Source organism: Leucoraja erinacea, chromosome 4, assembly GCF_028641065.1.
Source record: "Leucoraja erinacea ecotype New England chromosome 4, Leri_hhj_1, whole genome shotgun sequence".
In the NCBI taxonomy this organism is placed as follows: Eukaryota; Metazoa; Chordata; class Chondrichthyes; order Rajiformes; family Rajidae; genus Leucoraja; species Leucoraja erinaceus.
The window spans coordinates 25,564,527-25,583,923 of NC_073380.1; the positions used below are offsets into that span (position 1 = coordinate 25,564,527).

General features: G+C 41.0%; 1 protein-coding gene across 2 annotated transcripts in view; it reads left to right on the top strand.

Moving 5' to 3' along the window:
- tsnare1 (T-SNARE Domain Containing 1) overlaps positions 1-19,397 on the top strand; it is a 776,868-nt gene that overhangs the window by 537,609 nt on the left and 219,862 nt on the right. For both annotated transcript variants that reach the window (XM_055633878.1, XM_055633879.1), the window contains one exon: positions 10,964-11,017. In XM_055633878.1, coding sequence (XP_055489853.1) covers positions 10,964-11,017 — 54 coding nt within the window. The remainder of the gene's footprint in view (positions 1-10,963; positions 11,018-19,397) is intronic.

Genomic DNA, 19,397 nt, shown 5'->3' on the forward strand with positions numbered 1-19,397 from the left:
TGTTAGTTGGTGTGTGCCAAAACTGAACATGAGGATTTGCAAGAAATCTGAGGCCATTTTAGATGTGGCAATGTCTTGCAAATATTTTCAACAATCAACAGTCGATTGAGCAAAAAATAACAAGATGTAGTTATACCTTTGGGATGGTAATGGGAGTCCAGGACTGAAAATTAGGGAAAGTACTTCCCTTCGACACAAAATGCTGGAGTAACACAGCGGGACAGGCAGCATTTCTGGAAAGAAGGAATGGGTGACGTTTTGAGTCAAGACCCTGAAGGGTTTTGTGTCTACCTTTGATTTAAACCAGCATCTGCAGTTCTTTCCTGCAAAGTACTTCCCTTTGTTCAATCTTCTTCAAATAGGATCTTACTGACAATAGAAACATAGAAACATAGAAAATAGGTGCAGGAGTAGGCCATTCGGCCCTTCGAGCCTGCACCGCCATTCAATATGATCATGGCTGATCATCCAACTCAGTATCCTGTACCTGCCTTCTCTCCATACCCCCTGATCCCTTTAGCCCCAAGGGCCACATCTAACTCCCTTTTAAATATAGCCACTGAACTAGCCTCAACTACCTTCTGCGGGAGAGAATTCCACAGATTTACCACTCTCTGTGTGAAAAAAGTTTTCCTCATCTCGGTCCTAAAAGATTTCCCCTTTATCCTTAAACTGTGACCCCTTGTTCTGGACTTCCCCAACATCAGGAACAATCTTCCTGCATCTAGCCTGTCCAACCCCACAATACCAAACAGTATAGCCCTAGATAACACTACCAAAATTAACAACTTGATGGATTGTTTTATGATGTCAGGACTTTCATATGAATAAAGACTGGATAGACTCGGTTTGTACTCGCTAGAATTTAGAAGATTGAGGGGGGATCTTATAGAAACTTACAAAATTCTTAAGGGGTTGGACAGGCTAGATGCAGGAAGATTGTTTCCGATATTCGGGAAGTCCAGAACAAGAGGTCACAGTTTAAGGATAAGGGGGAAATCTTTTAGGACCGAGATTAGAAAAAAAAATTTCACACAGAGAGTGGTGAATTTCTGGAATTCTTTGTCACAGAAGGTAGTTGAGGCCAGTTCATTGGCTATATTTATGAGGGAGTTAGATATGGCCCTTGTGGCTAAAGGGATCAGGGGGTATGGAGAGAAGGCAGGTACAGGATACTGAGTTGGATGATCAGCCGTGATCATATTGAATGGCGGTGCAGCCTCGAAGGGCCGAATGGCCTATACCTGCACCTATTTTCTATGTTTCTTTGATGTTTAAAAAGGTACAAATCTGAAACTTTCACATCCATCAATTCTTATGTGTGCCCATGTTTCGTAATGGTTTACAAAATGACAGTAATTTTTTTTCAATGCTAAAACTTCACATGGGCAGCGAATGGTAGAATTGCTACCTTGTAGCGCTAGAGACCTACCTGTAGATTCGATCCTGACTACTGGTGCTGTGCGTACCAAGTTGTATGTTCTCCCTGTGACTGCATGAGATTTCTTCAGGTGCTCCGGTTCTTCCCACATTCCAACGACATGTAAGTTTATAAGTTAATTGGTTTCAGTCTCTAGTGTGTAGGATAGAACATTTGGACAGGTACGTGGATAGGATTGGTTTAGAGGGCTATGGGCTAAACGCAAGCAGGTAAGACTAGTGCAGATAGGACATGTTGGTTGGTGTGAGCACGTTGGGCTGAAGGGCATATTTCTACGCTGTATGACTATGACTCTATAACTAGTGTGTGGGTGATCGTGGTCGGTGTAGAGTCAAGGGGCCTGTATCTATGCTGTATCTCTAAAACTAAAACTAAAATAAAGTAAAATTTGCTCCACATTAGACAAGTATTTTCTCCAGTGAATAGTTAAACTTCATTTTACTATAACAACCAGAAATTCCTCTTTAATGATTAACATCAGATGAATACCATAAGGTCTATTACACACATCTTAACTGTCAATGGATGCAGGTTGTCATACTAACCTCCCAAATCAGTCACAATACTTACCCTGAAGAGAAGCAAGGAAACAGAAAAAGAAACATCGACTAATTGTAGGAAAAACTCGTAAAATTCTTCCAGAACTTCCTTACGCAATCACCTTGAGCCATGCTTAACTGTGATGCATCATATGAATAAGAGGAGGAAATATAGGCAAATTACAGTGTTTCATTGTGTATCCTGTAACTAATACTAACCATTACTTACCAATATGTCCCAAATGTCTTTATAAAGAAAAGGTCATGCATGCTTAGTAAAGACCATTTTCATCTTTTACGTCAGTCTGAAAGGTCACAAACATACTGTTTGGCTTCATCTCATCCTTTCAACAGGAACTATATAAGGCTCTTGTGAAATATATAACATATGTATAATATAAAACCTGCACCTGTTTTTTTTTTTTAAACCTTTTCCACATACAGTATCTATCACTATATGTTGAAGAGTTTTTCGCATAAATGTTTGTGCACCATTTCTTTACTGTGCTTGAATCCATTTTCCAAGCTGTATTCTTTTTTGTGTTACTGGTATTAAATATTTTCCTCTGTTGCCAGGTATCCAATTCAACCGCTTAACCTGTACTCCTTCCAGTGTCTCTTGCATATGTTCAGGGACACAAGATGAGGGGATGTCACAAACCAACACCAACATTGTGTACCTTGGGCTAATCGGGTCCGCGCCAACCAGCGACCCCCATACACTAATACTATCCTAAACACTGTACAACAATTTACAATTATACCAAGACAATTAGCCTACAAACCTGCATGTCTTTGGAGTGTGGGAGAAAACTGGAAATCCTGGAAAACATAGAAACATAGAAATTAGGTGCAGTAGTAGGCCATTCGGCCCTTCGAGCCGGCACCGCCATTCAATATGATCATGGCTGATCATCCAACTCAGTATCCCGTACTTGCCTTTTCTCCATACCCTCTGATCCCCTTAGCCACAAGGGCCACATCTAACTCCCTCTTAAAAATAGCCAATGAACTGGCCTCAACTACCCTCTGTGGCAGAGAGTTCCAGAGATTCACCACTCTCTGTGTGAAAAAAGTTCTTCTCATCTCAGTTTTAAAGGATTTCCCCCTTATCCTTAAGCTGTGACCCCTTGTCCTGGACTTCCCCAACATCGGGATCAATCTTCCTGCATCTAGCCTGTCCAACCCCTTAAGAATTTTGTAAGTTTCTATAAGATCCCCTCTCAATCTCCTAAATTCTAGAGAGTATAAACCAAGTCTATCCAGTCTTTCTTCATAAGACAGTCCTGACATCCCAGGAATCAGTCTGGTGAACCGTCTCTGCACTCCCTCTATGGCAATAATGTCCTTCCTCAGATTTGGAGACCACAAATGTATGCAATACTCCAGGTGTGGTCTCACCAAGACCCTGTACAACTGCAGTAGAACCTCCCTGCTCCTATACTCAAATCCTTTTGCAATGAAAGCTAACATACCATTCGCTTTCTTTACTGCCTGCTGCACCTGCATGCCTACCTTCAATGACTGGTGTACCATGACACCCAGGTCTCGCTGCATCTCCCCCTTTCCCAATCGGCCACCATTTAGATAATAGTCTGCTTTTGTTTAAGAGGGAACTGCAGATGCTGGAGAATCGAAGGTTACACAGAAAAGCTGGAGAAACTCAGCGGGTGCAGCAGCATCTATGGAGCGAAGGAAATAGGCAACGTTTCGGGCCGAAACCCTTCTTCAGACTGATCAGGGGGGGGGGTGGGTGGGGACAAGAAAGGGAAAAGGAGGAGTAGCCGGAAGGCTGGAGGGTGGGAGGAGACAGCAGGGGAGCTGAGGAAGGGGAGGAGACAGCAAGGACTAACAGAATTGGGAGAAGTCGATGTTCATGCCCCCGGGGTGCAGACTCCCCAAACGGAATATGAGGTGCTGTTCCTCCAATTTCCGGTGCTGCTCGCTGTGGCCATGGAGGAGACCCAGGACAGAGAGGTCGGAGGCGGAGTGGGAGGGGGAGTTGAAGTGCTGAGCCACCGGGAGGTCAGCTAGGTTATTGCGGACCGAGCGGAGGTGTTCGGCGAAACGATCGCCCAACCTCCGCTTGGTCTCACCGATATAGTCTGCTTTCCCGTTTTTGCCACCAAAATAGATAACCTCACATTTATCCACATTATACTGCATCTGCCAAACATTTGCCCACTCACCCAGCCTATCCAAGTCACCTTGCAGTCTCCTAGCATCCTTCTCACAGCTAACACTGCCCCCCCAGCTTAGTGTCATCCGCAAACTTGGAGATATTGCCTTCAATTCCCTCATCCAGATCATTAATATATATTGTAAATAGCTGGGGTCCCAGCACTGAGCCTTGCGGTACCCCACTAGTCACTGCCTGCCATTGTGAAAAGGACCCGTTTACTCCTACTCTTTGCTTCCTGTTTGCCAGGCAGTTCTCTATCCAATAGTCAATAGTCTATTTAATTGTCATTTGGACCCCTGGAGGTCCAAATGAAATGCCGTTTCTGCAGCCATACATTACACACAAATAGACCCCAGACACAACATAATGCATTTCGTTGTCTCTGTACTGTACACTGACAATGACAATTAAAATTGAATCTGAATCTGAATTTACATTTTACATAAACATCCATCACATAGTTGTGATGGAAGGCCAAAAAAAACTTATCTCTCCACTGCACTCTCCCCACCCCGATGTCAGTCAATACTGAACCCCCAATGCCGTGTGCTTTAAGTTTGTATACTAATCTCTTATGTGGGACCTTGTCGAAAGCCTTCTGGAAGTCCAGATACACCACATCCACTGGTTCTCCCCTATCCACGCTACTAGTTACATCCTCGAAAAATTCTATAAGATTCGTCAGACATGATTTATCTTTCGTAAATCCATGCTGACTTTGTCCAATGATTTCACCACTTTCCAAATGTTTTGCTATCCCATCTTTGATAACTGACTCTAGCAGTTTCCCCACTACCGATGTTAGACTAACTGGTCTGTAATTCCCCGTTTTCTCTCTCCCTCCCTTCTTAAAAGGTGGGGTTACGTTTGCTACCCGCCAATCCTCAGGAACTCCTTCAGAATCTAAAGAGTTTTGAAAGATTATTACTAATGCATCCACTATTTCTGGAGCTACTTCCTTAAGTATTCTGGGATGCAGCCTATCTGGCCCTGGGGATTTATCGGCCTTTAATCCATTCAATTTACCCAACACCACTTCCCGGCTAACCTGGATTTCACTCAATTCCTCCAACTCCTTTGACCCGCGGTCCCCTGCTATTTCCGGCAGATTATTTATGTCTTCCTTAGTGAAGACGGAACCAAAGTAGTTATTCAATTGGTCCGCCATATCCTTGTTCCCCATGATCAACTCACCTGTTTCTGACTGCAAGGGTTCTACATTTGTTTTAACTAATCTCTTTCTTTTCACATATTTAAAAAAACTTTTGCAGTCAGTTTTTATGTTCCCTGCCAGTTTTCTTTCATAATCTATTTTCCCTTTCCTAATCAAGCCCTTTGTCCTCCTCTGCTGGTCTCTGAATTTCTCCCAGTTCTCCGGTATGCTGCTTTTTCTGGCTAATTTGTACGCATCATCCTTCGCTTTGATACTATCCCTGATTTCCCTTGTTATCCACGGATGTAGTACCTTCCCTGATTTATTCTTTTGCCCAACTGGGATGAACAATTTTTGTAGTTCATCCATGCAGTCTTTAAATGTCTTCCATTGCATATCCACTGTCAACCCTTTTAGAATTAATTGCCAGTCCATCTTGGCCAATTCACGTCTCATACCCTCAAAGTTACCTTTCTTTAAGTTCAGAACCATTGTTTCTGAATTAACAATGTCACTCTCCATCCTAATGAAGAACTCAACCATATTATGGTCACTCTTGCCCAAGGGGGCACGTACAACATGACTACTAACTAACCCTTCCTCATTACTCAATACCCAGTCTAAAATAGCCTGCTCTCTCGTTGGTTCCTCTACATGTTGATTTAGATAACTATGCCGCATACATCCAAGAAATCCTCTTCCTCAGCACCCCTGCCAATTTGATTCACCCAATCTATGTGTAGATTGAAGTCACCCATTATAACCGTTTTGCCTTTGTCGCACGCATTTCTAATTTCCTGTTTGATATCGTCTCCAACCTCACTACTACTGTTAGGTGGCCTGTACACAACACCCTCCAGCGTTTTCTGCCCCTTAGTGTTTCGTAGCTCTACCCATACCTATTCCACATCCTCCAAACTAATGTCCTTCCTTTCCATTGCGTTAATCTCCTCTCTAATCAGCAACGCTACCCCACCTCCTTTTCCTTTCTCTCTATCCCTCCTGAATATTGAATATCCCTAGATGTTCAGCTCCCAGCCTCGGTCACCCTGGAGCCATGTCTCCGTGATCCCAACTATATCATAGTCATTAATAGCTATCTGCACATTCAACTCATCCACCTTATTACGAATGCTCCTTGCATTGAGACACAAAGCCTTCAGGCTTGTTTTTACAACACTCTTACCCCTTATACAATTATGTTGAAAAATGGCCCTTTTTGATTTTTGCCCTGGTTTTGTCTGCCTGCCACTTTTACTTTTCACCTTGCTACCTATTTCTTCTACCCTCATTTTACACCCCTCTGTCTCTACGCTCACACATTTAAGAAACCCTTTCCCTTTAACTCCATCCTCCACTATCCCATTCGACACCCCACCCCCCTTATTCCGTTTAAAACCACCCGTGTAGCAGTGGCAAACCTGCCTGCCAGAATGCTGGTCCCACACCTGTTAAGATGCAATCCGTCCCTTTTGTACAGTTCCCCCTTACCCCAAAACAGAACCCACGCAGGTCACAGGGAGAATGTGCAAGCTCCGTACAGAAAGGGAACCATAGTCAGGATTGAACCCAGGTCTCTGGCGCTGTAAGGCAGAAACTATAGCTCTGCACCACCATTCCTGCTGCTGTCTGTACAGCGTTTGGACATTCTCCCTGTGATGCCTGGGTTTTCTCCGTGTGCTCCAGTTTCCTCCTACACTCCAAAGACGTACAGGTTTGTAGGTTAATTGGCTTTGGTAAAAATTGTAAATTGTCCCTAGGATAGTGTTAGTGTAAGGGGTTGATCGCTGGTCGCCGCGGACTCAGTGGGCTGAAGGGCCTGTTTCAACGTTGTATCTCTACCGTCATACTACGGAACCTAAAGTGTTTTGTTTGATGCATAGAAATAGTCTCAGAAACAAGCCTCCAACACATCTTTCCATTTAACAGTCCATTAATAATAATTGTAGTGGCAATTTCAAACTTTTCCAATATCCAACTTTCCATTGCCATTACTCCACGGGTAGGTGGGAGTGATCGTACGCAGACAAGCAAAAATGGATCTTCCAGGCATTATTTCCAGCTTAATTAGTTCTGTATTGAAGTAGGTGTACAGCCAAAAAAGTGAACATACCAGATGCTCTTTATTCTTAAACAAATTGTAGCTTTCCATTCTGACTATCTGGTAAGAAATGTTTTCTCTCCAAATCCCGTGGCTGGTCTGATCTGGTCAGTCCTTCTCCCTCTATCATATATGTAACGCCCATCTACGCATTAAAACCCCACCCCCAAGCGTACAAACAATTCGGCAAGAAATATCTAGACAAAATAATATAATATGCTAACAGTAACTAGTCTAAGCATGAATGGCACCTACAATAATTATTTACAAATTCTAGCTCAAAATGGTTCTATCATTTAAGAAGCCCACTATCCATTGCACAAATTTGATTTTATAATTTTGAAACAAATTTCCTGCCTGTTACTGCATCAAATGTTTTCCTAAAGTTTAGCTTTATTAATTCAATTTAATTCTCAGGGATATAATCCCACCCTGTTGTATTCTTAAAGGATACATTCGAGGATAGTCTGGTACAATGTATCACAATGTATCACCTATTAGTCTGATGAAGGGTCTCCACCCGAAACATCGTCTATTTCCTTCGCTCCATAGATGCTGCCTCACCCGCTGAGTTTCTCCAGCATTTTGTCTACCTTCGATTTTCCAGAATCTGCAGTTCCTTCTTAAACCTATTAAGCCATGTTTCATTACGTTTTTTGTCTTTTTTTTTGTCATATTGTGAACCATCAATACTTTTAAGAATAATGTCCTGCACTTTACTCCCTATTATTCTCAATTCTTCACACTGTCCTTTAAATTCTAAATTCTAATTGTGCACAGGGTCAACAGTTGTCAGATCCATTTGTAAATGCTAGCACCAAGAAGTCATTAAAAATTTCCTCTGTTCTTAAGTCATTTGTTATCATTGACTCCTGTGATCTCTCAAGATTTAATAATTCCGTGTCAATTGTTTTCCTTCGATGTATTTAACATTTTTACATTTTTCAAAACAAATTCAAATGGCAATATAACAAATATTATGGGACTTACCAGCAAATGTATTTGTCTTTAAAATGTACATGCATATAACCCTATTCTAAAGTATGCCTGTAATTTAACACAAGACCTTGGATTGCTTTTCCTTCACGTTACTTTTCTGCTTGCCCACATTAATTTGCTGCCTTCTCTGATTCACTTATTACTCTGTGGAATTAAGTGATCTGTTAGCTTCTAAATTCGGCCTCTGCACATGAGATATGTATATCGTTATTCTTAGTCATAAAGGAATACCAGTGGGGAAGGTATTGTATATCGAGTAGGTAATGTATAATAGGCTCGTTGCCCCTTACATGAGGGACTTGAGTTCTTTTTTCCACTGCCTGCAATGGAATTGAATATCAGAAGCTGTGTATGTAATAATGGGTAGTGAATTGATACTATTATTTCATGCTGCTTTCTAAGACAAATCTCTAACCCATAGTTTTGCACACTACCGCAAAAGAGAACTACTATTATCCACTGTAATCACTCCAATCTGTTGCATATGTATGTTTGCACTCAAAGTATGATTGGAATTAAGTGATCTGTTGGCTTCTAAAGTCAGCCTCAGTGTCCGAAGAAGGGTCTCAACCCGAAACGTCGCCTCTTTCCTTCTCTCCATAGACGCTGCCTCACCCGCTGAGTTTCTCCAGCATTTTGTGTCTACCTATGATTGAACTGGATGGCTTTTCGGACACTGTATCTCAGTATGTGAAAATAATAAACTAAACCTTGTGCCCACATTCTTAAAGCAGATTCCGCATTATTTACTGATTAAAATCTTAATTCAACCTACAACATTTTGATATTGCCATAATTTATCTGTTTGATAATTGTGTTCACATCAGTCATTCCTCGTCCAAGTACCTGATAAAATGCATTTTAACCATTGTAATTGCATCTTTACCGCTTCCTAATTTATTTATTTCACATAACTACCATCCTCTGATAAACTTGATCCTGATATCTTTAAAATGTTTCCTCTCTCCTTAAATCTCTGCCCTCCAGTTTTGGATTCTCTTAGCCTGATGTAAAAGGCTCTGACTATCCACCGTATCTATGCCCTCATAATATTATACACCTCTATGAGATAATCTCAACCTTCCATGTTTCAGCGAGAATAGATCCAGCCTATAGCGGTGCCGGCATTTTATGCTAAATAAATTTCACTATGTAATATTTAATTACATACGTGACAATAAATATCCATCGAACCATTGATTGAAACACAGTTGCACAGGTTTCCAGATCATCTCCAACTGAACTCAATTTTCAATGGTCTTTGAACTGTGCACCACCCTTATCATCCTTTCCATTGTCTTGGGATTTAACCGTGGGACTAATTATATGTAATTTATGATAATTTCTATAATAATTGAGAATTACGGTTAACACAGAGGTTGTTTATCATCTGGAGCTTCTTGTTGTTAGGGAGTCAACTCATCATTGGCCAGAGTTTTCACAAAAAAATTGGATAGACACCTGAGGAGAAAATAATTGCTTAAGAAGCGCCACAACTCTGTGAGATTGGCAACACAAATAGACAAAGTGATAGAGAAGGCTAGGCTTTATTGGTCAAGGCATTGAGTGTAAGAATCAGGAAGTCATGATGCAGCTTTATAGGGCTTTTGTTCGGCTGGATTTGGAATATTGCATGCAGTTCTGGCCACCCCAATACAAGAAAAATAAGGAGGGTTTGGATAAGTCACAAAGTGGGATCATGTGTAAGCAGGTAAGTGTTGGTCTTGACATCATGTTCAGTACAGACATTGTGGGCTCGGGCCTGTTCTCATGGTGTACTCTTCTATTTTCTGTGTGCAAAAGGGGACGGAGTCAGGTAAATGGGACTGACCGGATGGTTCTACTGGGAGCTTGCATAGTTTTGATCAGCCATTAGGTCATATGTGATGGGAGCAGAATTAGGCCATTTGACCCACCATCTACTCCACCATTCAATCATGGCTGACATATCTCTCCCTCATAACACCATTCCCCTGCCCATAACCCCTGACACCCATACTAATCAAGAATCTATCTATCTCTGCCTTAAAAATATCTGGTCAAATGTATGGTTCAAATTCTATAATGAAAATGAAACGGTTTCAAAAAAGGTAACCTTTCTCCTGAAGGTTGTACTCTTTCTGTAGTCTTTGGTATAATGTACTGCTTTAGCAGCTTATTTCTGAAGAAGGGTCTCAACCCGAAACGCCACACATTCTTTCTCTCCAGAGGTGCTGCCTGTTCCACTGAGTTACTCCAATTCTTTGTGTCTATATTTGGTTTAAACCGGCATCTGCAGTTGTTTTTTTTCATATTTCCGAGCCTTGACAGGCTCACTGTGGGGAGGAGTAATGTTGTTGACCCTCACTGTTTATTTACCCTTAGTGTGTAAGCTATTATCTAGAGGAAAATTGAAATGTAGGTTTTTCAGGGTCATATTATAACACTTTATCTCAGTTATTTAAGAAGCATTTTTGTTCTTGACTCCGGATAAATATACTTAGGTTTGCTTGACTTGTTCTAAGTGCTGTAAAGTTTCAACAGATATTTTTTTTTTTTGCTTGCACAGAAACTTGCTGAAAAGTCCAGAGTATTGCTTCCTGCAACATTGAAGAGCAGACAGGTGAGTGAGAATCTTCACTTTGCAACTTGCATCTGGCAAATGGAAGTGATGTGCATAATCACACACAAGGAAAACTTTCTGCTCACATCGTATGGTCTGTCCTTAAATCAAGGAGCACTGTTCCTCACCTCCATCTCACTTAGTGAAAGTGAACCCATTAGCATCAGAAAGACGATCCTGTAGAGGGCTGTGATGGCTTCTTATGTGAAGATGGTCATTTTATGTGAAGTGAAAGGAAAAGTTGATTGCATTGGGCTATTTCTGCAACACGGTTCTTATTGGTCAGCTATATAATAGCATGTATCCTTTGTAAAACCAATGTATCCATTGGTGCCGTGACATGAATATTTTGTCCCTCTGCTCCTTACGTCAATATGGATCGATGAAAGGAAAATCATCTTTGACGAATGTGCCTGATTTCTTTAAGGGTGTGACAAAATAAAGTGGAACCAGTGAACGTGGCATAGTTAAATTATCACTAAGCTTTTAAAACAATTCCACATAGGAAGTTGATCAACAAGGTACAGCACATGGGACTAGACAAGACATGTTGATATGGATTGAGAAAGCAACGTCTAGAAATAAACACATCCTAGGCAGGCTGTGATGTGGAGGAAACTGCAAGGATCAGTGCATGGGCCCCAATTATTCATTCAACAGATCAGTTGTCATAATTCCTACTTTGCAACTGATGGTAAATTAGATGGGATTGAAAAGAGACCAAGTGAGTATGGATAATCTGAGATATCAGCTGAGGACATGGCAGATGGATTATAATGTTGAAAAATGTGAAGTTATCCACTCTGATGCACAAAAGAGGGTTATTTCTTTAAGAAAGATACGTTTACAGTGCATTCAGAAAGTATTCAAGACCCCTTCACTTTTTCCACATTTTGCTATGTTACAGCCTTAGTCTAAAATTGATTACATTATTTTTTAATCATCAATCTACACACAATAAAGTAATTAAAAAAATAAATAACTGAAATATAATATATATAATATAAATATATATATTCAGACCCTTTACTCAGTACTTTTTTGAGGCATCTTTGGCTGCGATTACAGCCTCAAATCTTCTTGGTTATGATGCTACAAGCTTGGCACACATGTGTTTGGGTAATTTCTCCCATTTTTCTCTGCAGGCCCTCTCAAGCTCTGTCAGGTTGGATGCACAGCTATTTTCAGGTCCTTCCAGAGATGTTCGATTGGGTTCAAGTCCGGGCTCTGGCTGCGCCACACAAAGACATTCACAGACTTGTCACAAAGCCACTCCTGCGTTGTCTTGGCTATGTGCTTAGGGTCGTTGTCCTGTTTGAAAGTGATCCTCTGCCCCAGTCTGAGGCCCAGAACACTCTGGAGCAGGTTTTCATCAAGGATCTCTCTGTACTTTGCTCCATTCATCTTTACTTTCCCTCAATCCTGACTAGTCTCCCAGTTCCTGCCACTGAAAAGCATCCCCACAGCATGATGCTGCCACCACTATGCCTCACCGTAGGTGTGGCATTGGCCAGGTGATGAGGCAACCTTGCCTGGTTCCCTCCAGACGTGACGCTTGGCATTCAGGCCAAATAATTCAATCTTGGTTTCATCTGACCAGAGAATCTTGTTTCTCATGGCATTTGGCAAACTCCAAGCGGGCTGTCATGTGCCTTTTACTGAGGAGTGGCTTCTGTCTGGCCACTCTACCAAAAAGGCTTGATTGGTGGAGTGCTGCAGATATAGTTGTCCTTCTGGAAGGTTCTCCCATCTCCACAGAGGAATCTGGAGGAATGACCATTGGGTACTTGGTCACCTCCCTGACCAAGGCCCTTCTCCCCCAATTGCTTAGTATGGCCGGGCGGCTAGGTCTATGAAGAGTCCTGGTGGTTCCAAAGTTCTTCAATTTAAGAATGACGGAGACATTGTTTTATACCCTTCCCCAGATCTGTATCTCAACACAATCCTATCTCGGAAGTCTACGAACAATTCCTTTGTCTTCATGGCTTGATTTTTGCTTTGACATGCACTGTCAACTGTGGGACCTTATATAGACAGGTGTGTGCCTTTCCAAATTATGTTCAATCAATTTAAGTTACCACCGGTGAACTCCAATCAAGTTGCAGAAACATCTCAATGATTATCAATGGAAACAGGATGAACCTAAGCTCAATTATTTTGTCAATGCAACGGGTCTGAATACTTATATAAATGTGATATTTCAGTTATTTCCTTTTAATTACTTTGCAAAAAATTATGGACGCCTGTTTTCACTTCTTCATTCTGGCGTATTGTGTGTAGATTGATGATTTAAAAAAATGAATTCAATCCATTTTTAGATAAGGCTGCAACGTAAAATATGGAAAAAGTGAAGGGGTGTGAATACATTCTGAATGCACTATATATACTGTTGATATTTAAATGGAAAAAATATACTTGCATACCTAGAAAATCAACATATACATGCTACTAATGATTAGGAAGGCAAATTATTTGTATTAGAAAAGGATTTGAAGTGCATTGAAAAAAATCTTACTAAATCTTACAGAAAAATCTTACAGGGCTTCTTAGAAACGTCACCTGAATAGATTGAACTGTTTTATCTTCTTACGTAAGGAAATGATTTGCATGCCAAGATATATTGCAGCAATGATTTACCAGACTTTGACGGATGATGCATTTGCTGAATGTGAAAAATAGATTAGTCCTGTATTCGGGAAAATAAGAGGAAATATTATTGAATCTCAAATATTTCTTAAAATGGCTTAAAAGAATAAATGGTCTGGCCTATGTACACAATTTTTTCGGTGACTTGCCGGCATCCGTCATAGTCGCAGCAGGTCGCCGAACATTTTGGGGGATGACACCTGTTTGGTCGTGAGTAGTCGCCAAAGAGTCGTACCTTTTTCTGCTGCCAAGGCTGATCAGTCATGATCACGTAAATGCAGGCGTAGGCTTGACGGGCCAAATGATCTTGTCCAGATCTTATTGCTTATGTTTTCCTTTAAAATCTGACATCATCGGCTATGCTTCTTTCTTTTATATTTGGAGTGGAAAAAACCTTTGGTCAGATTTATTAATTATGGATTCTTCTTTTGGCAAAGTTATTTGTTGCTATTTTCTTCCTAATTATTCAGTTATGTAGTCAAAAACTGATAAAGCAAGGTCAAAGGCCCTTCGGCCCAACCTCCCTCATCCATACTGGTCCCACCTGTCCACGTTTCCCCATATCCCTCTGAATCTTTCCTATCCATGTACCCATCCAAGTGTCCTTTAAATGTTGTACCTGCCTTTGGAGCATACCATTCCATTTGCTTTCAACTGAAGAAATTGCCAAAATACTTACCAATTAAAATTGCTTTGTTTTCAGCTCAACAATATTCAGTTAAATTTCGATTAAAAACGCCTTTGCAATTTCATATTTTCATTATTCCTTTCAGACATGGTTGTTGTAAGAAATACATATTTGAATATGTTGCCTTGAGACTGTGGTTTCTTTTGAAAAATAATTCAGAGGGAAAAAAACAACCTTACATGGTTATAATCAATATCTGCTGAAACACTGTGTGTTGGAGGTGGTTTTGCTTTTGCCTGTCATACTTTTCTTACCTTGCTGGCCTTGAGAGGTCAGTTATGTTGGTGGTGTTGGAACATATTGCATCCGGTATTTTCATTTTCATCTTCTAGTAATTTCAGGCTTTGGACAGTAAGAATTCAGTTTAATTGTTGCCAGCTAATCATCTGTCAAGAGTCAAGAGTCAAGAAAATGTTATTGTCATGTGTCCCAAATAGGGCAAATGAAATTCTTACTTGCTGCAGCACAACAGAATATGTAAACTTAATGGAGTCTCTGCTCATTTGGACTCACTGATCACAAATGTAGACCTTGACATTCACTTTAATTTAGATTATTATTGTGACTTGTATTGAGGTACTGTAAAGGGTTTTTGCTGCATGCTATTCAGTCAGAAAAGACTATACATGATTACAATAAAGCCGTCCACCGTGTACACACACAAAATAAAGGATACAGCATTCAGTGTAAGATAAAGTCCAGCAAAGCCTGATTAAAGATAGTTTGAAGGTCACCAATAAGGTTGTGAATGTGTGGAATTCCCTGCCACAGAGGGCAGTGGAGGCCAAATCACTGGAAGGATGTAAGAGAAAGTTAGATAGAGCTCTAGGGAGTAGTGGAATCAAGGGATATGGGGAGAAGGCAGGCACGGGTTATTGATTGGGGACGATCAGCCATGATCGCAATGAATGGCGGTGCTGGCTTGAAGAGCCGAATGGCCTCCTCCTCCACATATTTTCTATGTTTCTTAACAATCAAGAATAACTAATGGTAAAAGACACTAATGACATATATAGGTTAAAAAGCAAAAACTTTGTTCCCAGGGAGCATGTGTTAAAAACACGAGAGCATAGCTTTAAGATGAGAAAACCAAAGTTTAAAGAAAAGGTACTGGGCAAGTTTTTTACATTGAGGCTAGTAAGTGTCTGGAATGAGAAGCTAAGGGGGGTGGTAGAGCCAGATACAACAGTGGAATTTAAGAATCTTTTAGATAGGCACATGGATGAGCAAGGAATGGTGGAATACGGATCATATGATGGCAGATGTTGCAAAGTTGGAAGTTGCTGTAAGTTGAAACTTACTGATTAAGGAAAGGCCTGGATAGAGCAGATGTGGAGAGTAGGAGAGTCTAGGACCAGAGGCCATAGCCTCAGCATAAAAGGAATTGCCTTTAGAAATGAGGTGAGGAGGAATTTCTAAAGTCAGAGGGCGGTGAATCTGTGTAAGCCAAAGATGGGTGTGGAGGCCAAGTCAATGGATAGTTTTAAGGAAAAGATTGACAGATTCTTGATTAGTGAGGATGTCAGGGCTTATGAGGAGAATGCAGGAGGATAGGGTTAAGAGAGAAAGATAGATCAGTCATGATTAAATAGTGCAGTAGACTTGATGGATCGACTTAGCCTAATTCTGCTCCTATAATTTATGAAGATGAGATTAATTTATCTTGCCATCAAATTCAGCACAGACATTATGGGCTGAAGTGTTTGTTCCTGCGTTGTACTGTTCTAAGTTATTTCTATGTTTTAAGTTGCACAGACGGAGGGGAGGTGGAAACAACAGCGCATATGTTTTGTGATGGGATGGAGACCAATAGACACTGAATAATGGTGCTGGCTGAGCAATGGTTGCATAATAAGTGAGTTTGATATTCCGACTGCGCATGCCCAGGTCATAGGTCACTAGCTATAAAGTCTTGGCAACGGTGGTTCTGCATTGTGTGCAGGCTTGCGTTTCATCTGTGGTCGGGATCGGGGTCGGGGTGCTCTTGTTGCTGCTGGGTCATCTCCCGGTGTCCCGTCCCTTTCCGCAAAGTCCAGGGTGTCCCTGGGCTGGCGTGGCGGCCCCGGACTTGCAGCCGCTGACTCCAGCTCGGCTCTGCCCGGGTTGGCCGGTAGCCCTCCACCTCCAACCCCACCTCCCCTCAGTCTAACACCGAGATCCTGCTGAAGATCGGCAGCCGCTGGCTGGATGAAGTGGCAGCGGGTACTGTAGGGGCAGAGCGCAGCTTGGCCAGGCCGTGGGCGAACTGGCATTTGTTGCCGTAGCGGCCCATCGGGCAGCGGGTTGAAGCAGGGGTTGGGCTGCAGTTGGCGCTGGCTGTGGGTCTGTGATGGCGGTGGGCCTGGTGGGCCTGGTGGCTGGTGTCCCGTCAGTCCGGACTTCTCCATCCACCCCCCCGGGCGGGGATAGGGCACTTGAGTGGAGAGTGAACTGGGATCGGTCCAGTGGCGGTTTGGCAGTGCTTGCGGCGCTGTAACACTGGTTTGATCCTGGCTGGAAATGAGCCTCGTTTCTGCAGATGAGAGAAGGTCCAGTCTTCCCCACCCCGCCCGGTCTCTCCCCACCCCTGCCGCCTGGTCTTTCCCTGCCCAGTCTCTTGCGTGCCGCTGAGCAGCTTTGTGCAAACGGGGCTTTATTTCCTCCGTATTTTTGATCTTTCATTATTCTAGTAAAGGAAATACTGGGTTAAAACTATTGATTAGTTGTATTTAATTTGCCTTTGTATAAAGCAATGATGTTGTTATCGTTTTTATAGGTTCATGCCTCCGTGAGTGAGCATGATCGCGATGATAAATGACACGCATTTTAAAAAAAAAATTTCTTGAGGATGGGGAGAATGAAATTAAATGTATGATTTCTATAACTTTCAATAGACTTTGAGGAGTTATTTGTACTGATTTTAAAATGCTCCTTTTTTCTTCACCTGTATTTGGCAGCGCAGGTTTCCTCATTGCTGCTGCAGCAACAGCAAGAGCTGCAAATTCAGCTTTTCATCCCATTTTTTTTAACCTCCTCTCCGTTAGAAAAAATCTTCAAAGCATCGACTTTCCATAACATAAAATCTTCCAGCTTCATATCTTGGTACTTTGAATCACCCATGACAAATAGAAGCTTAAAAAAAACAAAAAATCGGACCAAAAGTATACTCACTGTATCTATAACGCTGAGATCCATTTACCGTTATAGCTTACCATCTTTGACAAATCCCATGATTCCTTGTGTTTTTCTGTATACCGATTCCATCACACCCAGAACCAACACCATTGTGTTATTTACTTTTTTTTTCCTTATACCACAGCTCTGACATTGCCTTTTTTTTCTTTCTTCAAATTAAAGCATGATTGATTACAAATTTAACTGATGATGTACCAATGCCCTGATATGTTTAACTTGGTTCTGACTGATCTACTGAGTCTCGACCCGAAACGTCACCTATTCCTTTGCTCCATAGATGCTGCCTCACCCGCTGGGTTTCTCCAGCTTTTTTTTTTATCTACCTTTGATTTCTCCAGCATCTGCAGTTCTTTCTTAAACATACTGAGTAGGAGCAGTCTTTTTGTTTTATTTTTATTTCTGTTTTCCAGCATTTACAATTTTTTGTTAGGTTTGTTTTGCTGTTCCAACATCTACAGTTTTAAGAAGATTTTTTTTTTCTGAATGATATTGATATTAATATCCAGTGAAATTTTGAATGCAGCAGCAAAAGTAATTCAAGACTAGGCATTAATTAATACCCAGCACTTCAAAACTAAGTGCTACATCTTGACCTATTATTTCAATAGATTGTTCAGCTTTTTGTAGGAACTATATACAGCTTATACCCTTGTGAAGTTTTCATTTCCACGTTAAAATTGCAAAGTTGTAGCTTCCTAGCAAAAGCTGAGGCATATCTGGCCCCTCTATACACAAGTGCAAGACGCAACATTTCAGTCTGAAGAAGGGTTTTGATCCGAAACGTTGCGTATTTCCTTCGCTCCATAGATGCTGCCTCATCCGCTGAGTTTCTCCTTCAGATGCTGTCTACCTTCGATTTTCCAGCATCTGCAGTTCACTCTTAAACATTTCACCTTACTTAATGGGATTTAGAGACTATGATAGAAATAACAATGATGGCAGTGCGTATTGGACTCATTTTAGGTAGAGAAAGAGGTATAGAAAAAAGAAAGATTTGGATAGAAAAAAATAAAATTGAAAGATACGTGGGAAGTTTTTCAGGAGTTTACAATTAATTTGCTTTGTGCAGAAATTGAATAAATTAAACAGTTAATATATTCCATTTCCATACCAGAAAGGTTGATTGGAATTCCATTAACAAATAGCACAATGTTAAAAGGGTACTTTGTATACTGAATCATCAGTCCTAGCTTTCTGCAATGAGCTTAATGGGTAATTAATGCGCACCTCTTACTTGTTCTTAAAAATAACAAAGTGGCAAAGGGCAAGATACCATTTACGTGATACTGATGGTGAGTAGGGCAAGCCATCGAGTAAATTATGAAGTCAAAACTGACAAGAAACCTCTTAGTCCCCTGATCTTATGGGCCAATTTGGGCATTAATAACACCATGCACCATTAACTCTCTACTAATTCTCCAACACGATTTGGTCCATTAAATTCCTACCCTGCATTTTGGCCGAGACTTTAAATTATCATACATCTTTTGAACTCAGGTGATGATGGGATTGGAGTGGAAGTGAGATACTGGCAGTAAATCAGACTTAACTTGCTCAATAACACAAATGGGGAAACAATGTTAGGATAATGACTTAGCTTTTGATGCACCTTAGATACTAACAACTTTAAAACCCATGCTTGGATATGAAATTCAGACTTAATATCACTGTTTTAATTTGCATCAGCAAAGGAATGTACATTTATTAATTTGCACTCAACAGGCAGTAAAGGATATTTGTTATTTTTTTGGAACAGAATTAAATAATAGTTTAATTGGTGGAAAATTAATAAAAATATTAGGATATATTATCATTCAAATTATAATAGTTATTTCCAAGCATTTCCTTTCCCCCTATCCACTTTTAAAATAT